The sequence below is a fragment of the Ovis canadensis genome, chromosome 12, assembly GCF_042477335.2.
Source record: "Ovis canadensis isolate MfBH-ARS-UI-01 breed Bighorn chromosome 12, ARS-UI_OviCan_v2, whole genome shotgun sequence".
Classification (NCBI taxonomy): domain Eukaryota; kingdom Metazoa; phylum Chordata; class Mammalia; order Artiodactyla; family Bovidae; genus Ovis; species Ovis canadensis.
In genome coordinates this window covers 70,564,920-70,580,805 of record NC_091256.1, presented here as the reverse complement: position 1 = coordinate 70,580,805, position 15,886 = coordinate 70,564,920, and the positions used below count along the sequence as shown (strand labels likewise).

At 36.6% G+C, this 15,886-nt stretch overlaps 1 protein-coding gene across 10 annotated transcripts in view; it reads right to left on the bottom strand.

Annotated features, from left to right (window-relative positions):
* The window catches only part of RASAL2 (RAS protein activator like 2), a 394,454-nt gene that overhangs the window by 140,411 nt on the left and 238,157 nt on the right, over positions 1-15,886 (bottom strand). For 4 of the 10 annotated variants that reach the window (XM_069546156.1, XM_069546157.1, XM_069546158.1 and 1 more), the window contains exon 1: positions 10,979-11,287. The exons of the other annotated variants lie outside the window; for them this stretch is intronic. In XM_069546156.1, the coding sequence (XP_069402257.1) occupies positions 10,979-10,991 (13 nt within the window). In that variant the 5' untranslated portion in view covers positions 10,992-11,287. Of the gene's footprint in view, positions 1-10,978; positions 11,288-15,886 lie in introns of those variants that run through there. 10 annotated transcript variants of the gene reach the window in all.

Sequence of the window (15,886 nt, the reverse complement as noted above, 5' to 3'; positions counted from 1 at the left end):
TTTTCTGAAAGTTGAGTTTTAAGCCAACCTTTTCACTCTCCTCTTTCACTTTCATCAAGAGGCTCTTTAGTTCTTCTTCACTTTCTGCCATAAGGATGGTGTCATCTGCATATCTGAGGTTATTGATATTTCTCCCAGCAATCTTGATTCTAGCTTATGCTACATCCAGCCTGGCATTTTGCATGATGTAAGCTACATATAAGTTAAATAAGCAGGGTGACAACATACAGACTTGATGGACTGGGGAGACAGACTCTTGGAGGGCACAAACAGAACCTAGTGCACACCAGGACTTAGGAGAAAGGAGCAGTGACCCCACAAGAGACTGACCCAGACTTGCCCGTGAGTGTTCAGGAGTCTCTGGCGGAGGCGTGGGTCTACAGTCGCCTGTTGCAGGGTCAGGGGCACTGAGTGCTGCAGTGCATGGGAACTTTTGAAGGAGGTGGCCATTATTTTCATTATCTCCACCATAGTTTGGCCTCAGGTCAAACAACAAGGAGGGAACACAGCCCGCCCATCAATAGAAAATTGGATTAAAGATTTACTGAGAATGGGCCTGCCCATCAGAACAATACCCAGTTTTCCCCTCAGCCAGTCTCTCCAATCAGGAAGCTTCCACAAGCCTTTTTTTAAAAAATATAAATTTATTTAATTGGAGGCTAATTACTTTACAATATTATATTGGTTTTGCTTTTATCCTTATCTATCAGAGGGCAGATAGAATGAAAACCACAATCCCAGAAAACTAACCAATCTGATCACACGGACCACAGCCTTGTCTAACTCAATGAAACTATGAGCCATGCTGTGTAGGGCCACCCAAGATGGACAGGTCATAGTGGAGAGTTCTGACAAAATGTGGTCTACTGGAGAAGGCAGTAGCAACCACTTCAATATTCTTGCCTTGAGAACCCCATGAACAGCATGAAAAGGCAGAAAGATAGGACACTGAATGATGAACTCCCCAGGTTGGTAGGTGCCCAATAGGCTATGGGAGATCAGTGGAGAACTTCTTCATATTAACAGAAAAATCCTAACAACTCAATAGAAAAATGAACAAGAGAGAAAAATAATTTCACCAAAGCATTAACATATATAGACCTACAAAAACTATTCAGTATCACTGGCAATCAGGTTTTGCAAACCAAACATTTACTCTTCATTACAAGACTAAAATTTAAAATTCTGACAAAATTAAGTATTAGGGATAATGTGAATCTCTCATATACATTATTGGTGGAAAATAGTTTGGCATTATTAGCCACCCTAAGACCCAAAAATATCACTCCTAGGAATACAGCAAAAAGAAACTGCTGCAAATGAATAAGATACGTTCAAGAATGTTCATAGTAGCACTGATACTGATAGCAAACTTTAGTTAACAAACCAAACACACAATGAAAAGATGGAACCCTAGTACCAAACCCAATCTAAACTCTAAGTTGGTTTGGCATATTTAATAATGTAAAAGTCACACAATAGTCAAAAATATAAAGAATACAACAACAACACGGAAAGATATTAATCATATAATATTAAAGTGAAAAAAATAAGTCCCAAAACAATATATAAAACTTGCCTTTTATATACAGTTTAAAACAACTAAAACTCAGAAATGGGTATGAAAGTTGATTCTCCATCAAATAATGTATATACTCATCATAATCCCAGATGAAACGTCAACACACATTTTTTTGTTTGTTTTTGGCTGGCAGTGGGGGATGATTTGCTTCTACAGTTCATTCGGAAAAGTAAATGTATGAGTGAAAAGCCAAATACATTTGAAAAGGAAGAACTAACTAATTAGAGTTTGCTACATCAGTAAGAGAAACATATTAAAATCTATAAGCATTAAAACACTTTGATATTGACACAGGAATAGAATTGTAGAACAGAAAAAGAATCCAGAAAAAAACACATAGACATTTAGCTGATGATAAAGAGCACTTTTCAAATCAGTATGGAAAGAGTAGGCTATTCAACAAAAGGTGTTGTGACAACTGACTCTACAACTGAAAAAAAAAAATCTGATTTCAAAAATCCAAAAATAAATTCCAGATAAAGACCTAATCTTATTGAGAAAGGCCTTTGTAAGCATCACACAAAAGCCAGAAATTACAACAGAAAAGAGAGATTAAGGAAACATAAAAATTTAAAACTTTAAATAGAAAAAAAAATACATCCTGAACAAATTTGCAAGGCTATTTAACAGTATCTATCAAGTGTTGAAATGTAAATTACCTTCGTTTCTATTTCTAGGAACCAGTCCTACAGATGTATCAACACAAGCAACTGAACATAGATATGTATGTATGAAGATGTTTAACATAAAGTTGGTAGTGGCAAAAACTAAAAACACTAAGTGTTCTTAAGGAGGGGAACAGGTAAATCTACAGTGGAATAATGTGCAGCCTTTAAGGATCTACAGGTATAAATATAATGAAATGAAAAGACATCTTCAATGTATTATTTTTCTTTGAAATATTAAACTGGCATAAAATTTAAAAAATATTAAAACAACATCTCTAGATGCCTAGGGATTTCCTGAGAGTTTATAGCATTCTTCAACAGTAGAATAACTTGAGAATGCACAGGTCTGTAACTTTTTAATTCAATAATTAAAAAAAATTCAGGACTGTCATTCATCGGTTGACGATAAATATGAGGCAGGGTCACATGTTCATCAACAGTTAATTTGGCATCAGAATCTGTTTGGCAATATTTGCACAATTATATTGTCTTTTTATTTTGCTAAAAAATGGGTGGCAGATTGAGAATGAAAATGCTGCTGTCACAGAAAAGCACATGCCTCATAAAACTAATATTAATGGAAAGAAAGATTAGATTGTTAACCTGCCAGAATTAGAGTATCATTAACTTCAATAGAATGGTCTATATTCAATTTGAGAGGGGGAAAAAAAGAAGCACAATTAAGAATCATGAACAAGGGCTTGGTGTTTATGATGTGGATATATATAGTACTGACATTTTTGTATAATCCTCTACCCTTGGGTGTACGTAGGACCCAAGATCTGTTAATAAGATGGGATAGCCACTCCCTTGACTCAGCTGTATTATATGGCAAAGATGATGGTACAGTCACTCTTGTGATTGCTGCATTTTATATTGGACTCCATCATTGCAGACTAGAGTAAGATTCTCTCATTGACTCTGGAGAAGTAAGTTGCCATGTTCTCTGAGTGCCACAGGAATGAGAGCCAAAGGTGATCTCTAGGAGCTGAGAATGACTCCCTCCCAATAGCCAGCAAAAAAGAAAGGATCTCAGTGCTGCAAGAAGACTCTGAGCTCCGGATGAGGAGGCAGTCTGCTGATATTTTGGTTTCTGACTTTGTGATACTCCCAGCAGACAACCAACTACACCCTGCCCATATTCTGGTTCTGCATAAACTGTGAAATGATAAATATTAATAGGTGTTGCTTTAAGTCATTGAGTATATGGTTGTTTATAACAGCAATAGATAACTAATGTAGTATACTGACATGAAAACCTTAAGCTTGAGTAAAGCTGATGAAATATGAATGGGCATGAATTTGAACAAACTCTGGGAGATAGTGGAGGACAGAGAATATAGTCCATGGGGTTGCAAAGAGTCAGATATGACTTAGCAACTGAACAACAAGTGGAAAAGACTGTTGTAAATGAATACAGAAATAGAGCTAAACACATGCATTTTAATGATTCAGAATTGGCAGGATTGGAAGGAGGGGGGTGATTTACCTGAGAAGAGACGAAAAGCATGGTCAAAAATATATCATGTTTGTATTTTTGAAAAGAAAAAGAAGGAACTTAACATTTATTATCTTCTACTTATTTTGTTGGATACTTCCACATTCCACAGTGATGAAAAAGTGGTTTTAAAATGTTTATTTTTCTTCCAATAAAACAAGTAATCACATATCCTCTAAAGCATAAAAATGCTTTTAAAGTAAAATGATATTAAAGCCAAAGTACAGAAAACTCATTAAATTTGTATCATGAACTAATTAATAACTATATGTAAAAATTAATGTGCTTGGTATGAGTACATTTATATCTTTAGATATACTATAAAATATATATATAAATTGTTACTATTATAAAATATTTAGGACATGAAAGTTAGTGTTTTATATGTCTTTGAGTGCTTATGAATGGTACTTTGAAAGCTTATCAACAGTCTGGTAGTTCTGTTATTCACATCTTGCAGTTTTCTTTTGAAGATTCACTTACAAACCCGGTCTGTGTGAGACTTTCTCCATCTAATCCTTTAAATGACAAAAGTTCCTGACTGCATACATAGACAGTTCAGGTATAGGTCTGTCGTGTCTGACTCTTTGCAACCCCATGGACTGCAGCATGCCAGGCTTCCCTGTCCATCACCAACTCCCGGAGTTCACTCAAACTCATGTCCATTGAATTGGTGATGCCATCTAACCATCTCATCCTCCCACCTTAAATCTTTTCCAGCACCAGGGTCTTTTCAAATGAGTCAGTTCTTCACATCAGGTGGCCAACTATTGGAGTTTCAGCTTCAGCATCAGTCCTTCCAGTAAATATTCAGGACTGATTTCCTTTAGGATGGACTGGTTGGGTCTCTTTACAGTCCAAGGGACTCTGAAGAGTCTTCTCCAGTACCACAGTTCAAAAGCATCTATTCTTTGGCCCTCAATTTTCTTTATAGTCTAACTCTCATATCCATACATGACTACTGGAAAAACCATAGCCTTGACTAGATGGACCTTTGCTGACAAAGTAATGTCTCTGCTTTTTAATATGCTGTCTAGGTTGGCCATAGCTTTTCTTCCAAGGAGCAAGGGTTTTTTCATTTCATGGCTGCAGTCACCATCTGCAATGATTCTGGAGCCCCTCAAAATAAAGTCTGTTACTGTTTCCATTGCTTCCCCATCTATTGGCCATAAAGTGATGGGACCAGATGCCATGATCTTAGTTTTTCTTCAAAGTAGTCATAAAAATCTATATTCTCATCAGCAATGTGTTCTTCATTCTGTTTTAGGTTCTTGTCTAGAACCCAAAACAATTCTTTAGGTTCTTGTTTTAGAATCTAGAACAACTCCTTTTGTTCTAGATCCTTGTCAACATTTGGTATTTCATTTTTTCATTTTAGATATCCTGATGTAATTTTGGTTTAAATTTGCATTTTCCTGATGAATAATGAAACTTTTCATATATTGAATAGCCATTTGGATGGGCTCTTTTTAAAAAATGGGCATTGAAGCCTTGCCTTTTTTCCACAGGTGTGCGAGAGGAGTTTGTTATGTATTATGTTTGGATATTAAAATTTAAAAATAATCTCTTTTTAGACTGTCAGAGAAAAATGTAACATAAGCAACATCTGGATTAAACCTGAAGAGCCTTAAAAAAAAAAAAAAGACTAGTTTCTATTCTCCTGTAACATGGGTTTGACAGGGGAAAAGAGAAAGAAAAAGTCTATCTTTAAATATTTAATTCAAGAACTATGCAAAATGAAAATGGTCTTATAATTTCTGACACTGGAAGAAACCTACTGGGAAGCTGTCATAAATCACAGCACTTTACAGCAATAAAATAGTCACATCCTTGAAGTTCACTATTTCTAGCTAATTAAAATTTCATTGTCATATATATTTTGCAATTTGTTCACATTTTAAAGTTTCTCAGAAGACATGCTTCTGAGAAAAACTGGTAAATAAATTGTTGGATTTTTCTTTTAAAAAGACCAGAGGAAAGCCTGCCTTCTGGTTTTAAATACCCTTCCATTTACAAACAAAACAAATAAAACAAGCAACTTCTAAACTTTCTAAAAAGACTTCTGCCTTTTACATTACAGCAAATTTGCTTTGAATAGTACATTTTGGTTTTGTTAATAAAAATGTTTCCAAGAGAGACTTGTTTTCATTCTTTGTAATGAGAGCAGTATCTCCTAGGCATTCTTCCTTACACCATGTTTTTGGTTTTAATAAAAATGGTCAACACTGGCTCTAACTGGGGAAAAAAAGCTAATTCTTTGGAAAACTTATCTTAAAAAGCTCATCATCAAATACTAAGTGCTTATACTGTACTTATAAGAAAAGGAAATGAAGAAAACCAAAATTACTAAAAATATATTTCACAATTTTAGCAATTGTCACTGTGCAAATATTTGCAAGTAAAATGATAGTACTCATAAAATAGAGTGATATTGTTTCCGGAAACTACTGTGATGTTTCACTGAGTTTCAAGTGGAGGCAAAAATGCTTCAAGAAAAATATCAAGATGTATGTAAGCTAACTATATTCAGTTCAGTTCAGTTCAGTCGCTCAGTTGTGTCCAACTCTTTGCGACCCCATGAACCGCAGCATACCAGGCCTCCCTGTCTATCACCAACTTCCGGAGTTTACCCCAACTCATGTATTACTGTGATTACCCCACTGTATTACTGTGATACAATTCCTTTACCATATGCAGATAGTAATTCAATAATCTACTACTCTTTCTTTGTGTGATTTGTCTCCCACACTTTGAGAAAATGCTAAGAAATATAACCATACCAAACAAAGTCTTAGAAAATGAGCTCATCATAATGAGCTCTTGGTATACAAAAGATGATTATCCTTCCTTGTTCATAGACATATCACGTCTAGTCCTGTCCTTTGACTGAGCAAACCCAATTCTTTCCAGTGATTCTTTCTGCACTCCCTTTGACACATCACTCCTTTAAAAAAAAAAAAATGAAATAAATTATTTCATTTACCTGACACTTTATAGTCTTGGAGAAGGAGAAGGCTAACCACTCCAGTATTCTGGCCTAGAGAGTTCCATGAACTGTATAGTCCATGGGGTCGCAAAGAGTCGCACACGACTGAGTGACTTTCACTCACTTTATAGTCTAGGTGTTCCTAGAAAAGGGAATTCTTGCAGTAGGGACCCAAACATCTTATCTTCTCCTATCTCACTGGAGAGACCAGAAATCAAATCAACTACACACGATCTATGTGAAATATAATCTAGCTAGAAAGTTACAAACCAGAGTATTAAAAAGAGAATATCCATTTTTTTTTTTAGTCTTCATATTAACTAAAGGTAGTAAGTATGAATAGTTAACTATACAACAGTAGCATGCTGCTAAGGTTTTCAAAGGTACTCTGTAGTCTGTGGAATTAAATGCAATACATCAGAGCAAGCAACTTGTCCAACAGGTTGACTATGCTAGGTGTCACCTGATCCTGAATGACACTGGCTTGATCCTGGCACCTAAACCTGCTTGCTTACTTTCAAAAGTCTAACAAAAGACAGCATGCAGAACCAGGTCACTTTTTTTCTTCAAAGAAGAGAACTGTATTAACCTACACTAACTTCACAACTTACTATTTCAGCAATTCACTTATTTATAAAATACCTCAAACCTGAGAATGACAGAAATGCGGGGTTTTACAGTCTCATTCTTGATAAGAACTCCTCACTGGCTCCCTCTTCACATGTTTAAGTTCAGAGAACTCTTCATGCAGCAGCATGTTAAGGTCTGAGTAGGGGTGAGCGAAGTACCGGAGAAGGTAAGAGTGAGCAAGGTACCAGAGAAGATAAAGACCTTCATCTGAATTTTAATGACGATTCAGTAAGTCTCTCCTATTTGTCAAGTATGCACAAAGAACATATTCTCAGTGGCAACGCTTTAGGCTTCCAAACAGAAGCTGACATCATATCCATAATTACATGTGGAGCTTTGATAGACTGAATTCCGATTAGGGTGCACACACACACATACACAGAAAGAAAAAAATAAAGAAAAACAAAAGACAGCTGTATGAGGATTCACATTGCTGAGTCATGACTCATTTTCTTGACTCACTGTTTACTAGGAGACAACAGGACACTATCAGTTATTCTCTCTCTCCTCACTACAGAATTAGATATTTTAGAAAGTTTATGCAACTAAGTGTCAGAGTCTTGTGAACCTTATTTCACCACACAGCCACCGGCTTCTTCACGAAAACTGATACACAGGGAACTGAAAACAAGAACCACCACAAACAACCGCTAGAGAGCGTGAAAGAACAGAAAGAACAAAGCCAGTGTGACTCCCTCTTTAGAGGCCGCTGAAGGTCAGGACTGGAGCAGGAGGGGAAACACAACCATGTTTCTACACAGAAGGATTGCCAGAGTTTTGAGTGGCTAATCAGGTTACCTTTATGAGTAAAGAATTAATTTGACAATTCAGTGTTTTACACATCCAGCCTCAAGCTTCTGCCCCTTGGACTGTCCTTCAACTTTACTTTTGTTTATAGAGATTTCATTCTTACAACTTTAATGAGGATACAGAATCCAGAATTATACCCCCAAAGTAGAAAGAAACTGCAGTGGGGAAGACGTATTAATAAATCCTCTAAATGAGACAAAAGTTTTGATCAACTATAGCCAAACTTTTATCAGAAAAATGTCATGGCTACATTACAGAGCTCTTCACCTTCTTTGCAAATTTAATATATCAACTATATGGATATATATTTCTTGAAAAAAATTTAGAAAAACTAGTATCAAGAAAAAAAACCATGAGCAGTGAAAATGGGCCTGCCGTCAAAAGAAAATTGTTTCACATACGTAAGAGAATTTCTTTCCTCATACCATTCATTTCAGCCTACCCACTCCCTTCCCATTTACAATGTGCCTTTAGTCATAAAATGGGCACCTTATTAGCACAAGTGTCTTTCGAAACATAAACCGGCATAGTCTGACATTTGTATTCAGGAGAGAAAAAGGAGTCATGTGTTTCCTTCTAATATTTTTCTCTTTCCAATACACAGTAGCAAATTTTATAATTATTAGATTGGCTAATAGTTTTTTCAACTTAGGTCAGTAAAATACCAGCAACAGATTAATGACCTGACTGTTTCTAACATGGGGAATTACACTAAGGCCAAAAGTCCATTTTTGTCTGTCTATCTAGCTATCCATCCATCCATCCACTCATCTATCATATATACACATAACATAATATACACGCATGTATCATGGCAGTCCTTGCACATACTCCAGCAGGATAAAAGATGAGAGAAAACTCTAAGCCCTGTGTAACACAACGTGAACACTGTTAAACTGGACAGAGCATTATGTCCTCATTCTCACAGCCATCAGTTCTCTTATAAACAGTGTGTTTTAATAATGGATTCGGCAGTACGACAAACAGTCTCTTGTTTCCTACTGGGTGGAGAATGTCACTTTGTAATTTGATTTCCGATAGCCGAGAGCAGTAATGAAACTGTTCCTTACAACTTACTGCTCATCACTCACAGACTTGTAAATCACAACCCCATTTACACAGACTTAGTCAAAAACTGGAATAGCAGGTCAAGCTTTAACACAAAAACACTACATCCCTTCACTGTGCTTGGAGCCAAATCAAGCTAACTTGTTCCCAGGGACTGTAAAGAGCCATGACAGATCCTTTTGACAGTGGCTATCTTTACTATTTAGCTCACTAGAATAGTGTGGTCTCTCTCAACTCCACAATGGTCTCCAGAAAAATGGAAAGGGCAGCAACCTTTTCAGAGACTAAATGAAAATGTATGAAGACAGATGTTCACTGTCTGTTGTGACTCTCAAGATCCTCCACTTAAGTTACCCTCAAGCACATAATTCATGAGGTGAAGTAACAGAGGACCCTTACAAATGGAGAGAAACTGAGCTGGATCTTAGATAAGGAAGAGATTGGTTCAAACAGTTGGATAATTTTAAAATGTTATCTTACATTAAAAAAATATAAACATGGAGAAGGCACTGAATATGGGATAATGCTACCCAAAAGAAGTTTTACTAACTTCAACTATACGGAAAATGACTAAGTCCCAAAGTCTTTAAAAGAGATTAAAATCAACTTGAATCTTAATTTCGTATATAGGCATTTAGAATATGCTACAGCTATGTAATTGTTTATATAAAAGCAACATACAAACTGCGGTCATTTTCCTTAACTGAAAGCTGCTTTTTATTCTGATAAATACCAATACTTTGTTATATATTTTTGGTTTTGAATGAATATGATATCAATATTGATGACATCCATCTGCCAACATCTCCTCCCCATAATATTTCAATCTAGATTTATGATCTATTTGGTCTTTAGGCAATAACTCATGGTACCTGAGCCAGCAGACACAGTATGGACAAAGTATAAAGCCAAACTGTATCTGGAACCATGAAAAAAAAAACCAGTAAACTGCAAATCAGGAGATCTGCATTTTCATTTCAGTTCTGTTCTAATGCTGTGATCTTGAGCAAGCACCAAATCCCTTACACCTCAATGTTCTCATTGAAAAGGAAGAGTGTGGACTGCAGCAGATGAGTCTCAAGTCTCTTTCAGATTTAACTTTCAGTGAGCTAATTAGTTAAAGTTTCTGACGTCATCTATTGGCAAAGGATATTAAAAGTCTACCTTGGGCAAAAAAGCAAAAAAAAAAAAAAAAAAAAAACAAGCAAAGTTCTCATTTGAACTCTTACTGCTGTCTATGGAGCCAACCTGTTGAACTTGCCAAATGAAACAGATTTACTACATGCTACTGAGATTCAGGCAAGGCTGTTATATTATTATTCTTAATGGTTGATATATTTTGTCTCTCTCTGAGAGAAATGAGCTATATCCATTCCTAGGTATCTTAGTATTTCATAAAGAATCCAGGGAAAAACTAGAATAAACATCCACTTCAAACGGTTAAAAGAACGAGTAAATGTTGCAGTGTCAGTACTTTGCTACGATCATCACACCTTTCATTTATCTGAGTTTCTCAGAAGGCTATTTTTAATCTGGATTTTGTACTGGATGTTGACAGTCTCCACACAGTACTCCTGTGAACTCACAGTTAATGAAAACCAACCCATTTTTTTTTTAAGCTGATAAGTACAAAAGTAAATAGTTATTTCATTTGTGAATTTTGAAAAAGCACAGATACCCTTTAAATATATACAAACTTTTAACTTCTGTCTCAGATGGATTCTAGGAACTCTTACCTGGGGTCTGCATTCCGTGAAGTTTCTGGGTGTTGCTAACATGATCTTTCCGGCATGCCAGTCAGAAACTCAAAACACTTTCTATACCGCACTAGCTGTGCTTGTTCACGCTCCTGCTCTCTCTCTCTCTCTCTCTCTCTCTCTGTTTTTTTGCTCCCGCTCAATGCCTCAGACAGATTGGAATGCAGAAAAGCCAGAGCCAACGCCAGTCAAACTCACCCCCCAAACCCCCCCTCCCCCCAGTTCTTTTGCTAGAGAGCACTGAACAATAGCTATCCTTCCTGCTCACAGCGTGTCTTTCACAGCACTGGGTGCAGGCAATCTAGCTCAGGAGAAGCAATGTGATTTACCAAGCGAGGTATTTAATTCACTTCTTCTGTCCCATGGGTGGATGTGTACATCTGTGAGTTTTAAGAAGCGATTCATTTTTTTTTAAGCAATCTATTTCAAAATCTGTCCTGTTTTAGGAATAGAAATATAAAACAAATTTCAGAGATTCTTATTTTGAGTGTTACTGCTGAATTAAAATATAAACTTTTCAAAATACAAAGCCCAGGGAAATATCTTACAGCTGATGTATATATAGAAGTCTGTTAACACATATATTGCTATCTTAAAGTCACTCGGTGCAACACTTTCTCACAACAGTAATATTTTAAAATTAGAAAAAGAAAAACTTAATTCCTCTGAAACTTTTCATTCAGGTCTTAAGCTAGAACTTCATTTTAAAAATAAACTATAATTGAAAATTAATTTTATAAACAGAATGGTTCCTAACTGATTAGTCAATAAGTTGTGATGAAACTACAGATAGTATCAGTATGCTCAGTCATTATTTTGGTTTGTTTGAAAATCTGACATATTTCTAGGGTTTGTTTTTCTCTACATTCCAAAAAAAGGAGGCAGGTCAATGATGTAATCTTCATTATTGGTATGATGACCTAACATATTATGCAGCTGCTCGGTTGCTGAGGTTAGCATGTCAGGACTGATCAATTAACAAATTCACTCTCTGAATTACTGAGCGGATTCCACCTGCCACTTCAGACAGTGGAACAGGACAGACAGGAGAGGAGCCCAGTTTCAATCCGTTATCTTCCCTTTCACAAACAGCTGATGGAAATACATTTATTTTCTCTATTTACGTGTTTGTATATATATGTATTAAATAATATATCTCTCATATACGATCAATATGTTTTCACACAGATATATTTGCATGTATGTACATATATGTGTGATAAATATGAATGTATATATCTTTGGCACCCTATTTCCTCTTCCCTTTTTCCTCTCCAAGTTTCAATGATGCATAAAGTCTCCTTTAATTCCATCATAATTTGATTTTGGTTATCGGGTTTCATTTTACTTCAAGGATCATAATACTCTAACACTGCATTTTCCTCTTTTTACTTTGGGTATCATATTTCTACATCAGAAGAACTATTCCTGTAAACCCTATGGCTACTCAAATAAGAATTACAGAGGGAGAAAAGACATAAAACGTTATACAGAAAGAACAAACTAAGAGTTTGAAGACTTAAGAGACCATAGACTCCCACGTTGCCCTCTATGAAACAAAACACTGACACCTTCTACCCTCTTCACACCCAGGTGAGCTTTTAACCTTTATCATTGTTAGTCTCATATGTTTTGTTATTGGTTTAGTTGCTAAGTCATGTCCGACTCTTTTGCAATCCCATAGATTGTAGCCTTCATGGCTCCTCTGTCCATGGGATTCTCCCAGGCAAGAATACTGGAATGGGTTGCAATTTCCTTCTCCAGGGGATCTTTCTGACCCAGGGATCAAACCCAAGTCTCCTGCATTGACAGGCAGATTCTTTACCACTGAGCCACCAGGGAAGCCCAGCCTCATTTACAATCAACCTTAAAACAGTGCAAAGTATACTGAGATTATTTTTAATTATTATTCCTCAGAATATTTCTGAAATAGGTCATGACTTCCATCATTATCTACAAGAGTTAGAGTCTAAACGGTGAGACTAAATTATCAGAGAGAGATTTCAGCTCAATGAAAGGAAATCAGAGCCACTGCAAGGGACTTTCCGAAGGGGCTGCCTGCTACAAGAGACAGATTCCCTAACGCTTCCCACACAGGTTGGCAGCCCATCCAATGAATAACTGTAGCACAGCAGTTCTCAAACTATACTACTGAACAACACTCAGGTTCTGATGATGAAAAAGAACAGCAGGTTTCTCTGCTGGTCCAGTGATTAAGAATCTGGCTGCCAGTGCGGGGGACACGGGTTCAATCCCTGTTCAGGGAAGATTCCATGTGCCCTAAGGCGACTGGGACCGCACACCGCAAGGCCTGAGCCTGCCCTCGGCAACAAGAGAAGCCAGCGCACTGGGAGGCCTATGTGCTTACAGCTAGAGAGTGGCCCCCTTGTGGCACCTAGAGAGAGCCTGAGCACAGCAAGAATGACCCAGTGCAGCTGGAACTACATTAATTAATTAAAAAAATTTTAAAGTCATTAGTCTGATAAAAAAAAAAAAGAATAGCAATCTTTCCCGAAATGACAGAAAGTTCATGTATTCGATTTTCTCAAAAGTGAGTTTTTTCTTCTTGAATGTATTTTAAAATGTTAGAATCTATTACTCTTAATTAACCTTAAAGATGCCTGGAACAGTTCCAAATTCAGATCAATAATGACATTTTCAGATATTTGAAGGTGAATCAGAACAATAATTTATTGAGTTCTGCAAAGAGCACTTTTACTACTACCTGGAGTTTTGATACTTGAGTAAATCTGAGTACTCTCAAGGAAACAATTTCTCACATATCCAAATAGGACGTTATTTCAACACTCTTCAAAGGATATTATACACCATATTATTCCTATACTACATCTTTTTTACAAATATGCATTCCTATTTGTAATCTCCTGTTTTTATGTCTTCCAGCCTTACTGTTTGTTGCTGCTTCTCTATCTAGAAGTTTCTTCCTTGCCTGGTCTGCCTGTCATACTCTTATCTACTCTTCAAAACCCAGATTTAAAATTATATTCTTAGGGTGGTTTACCTCATTTCCTACGCAGAGATGATTACATTCTCCTTTGTACTATTTTTTTTTTTACTCTCTACTAGTTTCTTTTTCTTTAAAGCTTTCATCATTATCTAACATTATACTAGTACTGATGTCTAATGTCTCATTTCACCATCAGAATATGATGTAGATGAAGAAGGGGCTTGTTCTTGTTTTCAGCTTTATCACTAGAGCCTAACACAGTGCCTGGCTTAATAGGTACGTAATAAGTGATGCTTGGATGAATGGATGAATGAAAGAATACATTTCACTTACCAAAGCTTTTTAAAGTACTTAGACTGAGGTGTGCTTAGAGTAACTTGAGGACACACACCACAGCATATCCATTCTTCTGATGCCAGAGGCTAGCACTTGTATGTAAGTGAAACAGGAATGCGTGAGTTCAAGTAACTAATTGAAGCCAATTGTAAGGGAAAATAGTCATTTCACCATTTACCCAATTAGGTCTTGAAGGAGATCAGCCCTGGGATTTCTTTGGAGGGAATGATGCTGAAGCTGAAACCCCAGTATTTTGGCCACCTCATGCAAAAAGTTGACTCATTGGAAAAGACTCTGATGCTGGGAGGGATTGGGGGCAGGAGGAGAAGGGGACGACAGAGGATGAGATGGCTGGATGGCATTACCGACTCGATGGACATGGGTGTGGTTGAACTCTGGGAGTTGGTGATGGACAGGGAGGCCTGGCGTGCTGCAATTCATGGGGTTGCAAAGAGTCGGACATGACTGAGCGACTGAACTGAACTGAACTATACTAGGTGAAATCCTGATCCCTAGATGTTGATTTTAGATGTAACTTTAAATGTCTATGAACCCACAGCCATGTGTTGTGCTGCCAAAGCCAGGGCAGGGACTGGAGAGACCAAGAACATCTTCAACTACAACACTAGGAAGGCGTTCTCTAAGACGCTGGGGAACCCTGAGTAAATGGCCGCAAACTCAAGTTACAAAGTAACTGAAATCTATGTCCATGCAGAATATCCCTGGTGGGTTTAAGAGCCTTGTAGAGTGTGAAGAAGGTTTGGAATGACATAATGGATCACACAAGATGAACCCTTAATTCAGCACCCAGAATCTTCATTCTGGTTAGATGAAGGCACTTGAGCCATTTTATTTCTGCAAATAGCCACTATTTGGTTAATATCTGGTTTTACATTTCTCCCCCATAAGACAGTTTGATAGGGTTGTCTTCACTAACCCATTTTACAGAGTCATGAGCAAACTCTGTACTTAATAATAGTTGCATTAGGTTGAACTATATGAAAATGCCATTTTTTAAAAGTCAAAAACAGTCAAATATCAGCAATGATCAAATGAATAATACGAAAGATTCAAACACTGGATGAAGGGTTGGAGTAGATAATTTTAAATGTCTTTTCTGATTCTGAAAATCCGTATTATAATTCAAACAGAAATAAGAGCTAAATCAAATTCAAAATTTGGTCATCATCTTGTCAAACTATGGTTCTACTATAACTTAACATAGAACTTTTTTCTTGTCCTTCTTGGAACTAATATAGTGTCTGCCCACAATAAATGCTTAGTAAATATTTGCTAAATAAACAAATGGCTTGAAAACGGGTATAAGTAGACTACTGAAGTCTGTATCTATGTGACTTTTCAAGCTCAGAGTCAACAAATATTGGTTTTGTTTTCAGAAGGCAGGATATTTTTTTCCTAGTAATGAGTCAATCAAATAGTATGTTTTATAAACTTTGAAGAATATGGATAGTGTATTTTCCCCCTACCCTTTACAAAAGTAATTAGGAATTCTGACTTTGGTACAGATATAGACGTCAACGTGACAGCCATTTGTTGTGGCTGTTTAATTGCTAAGTTGTGTC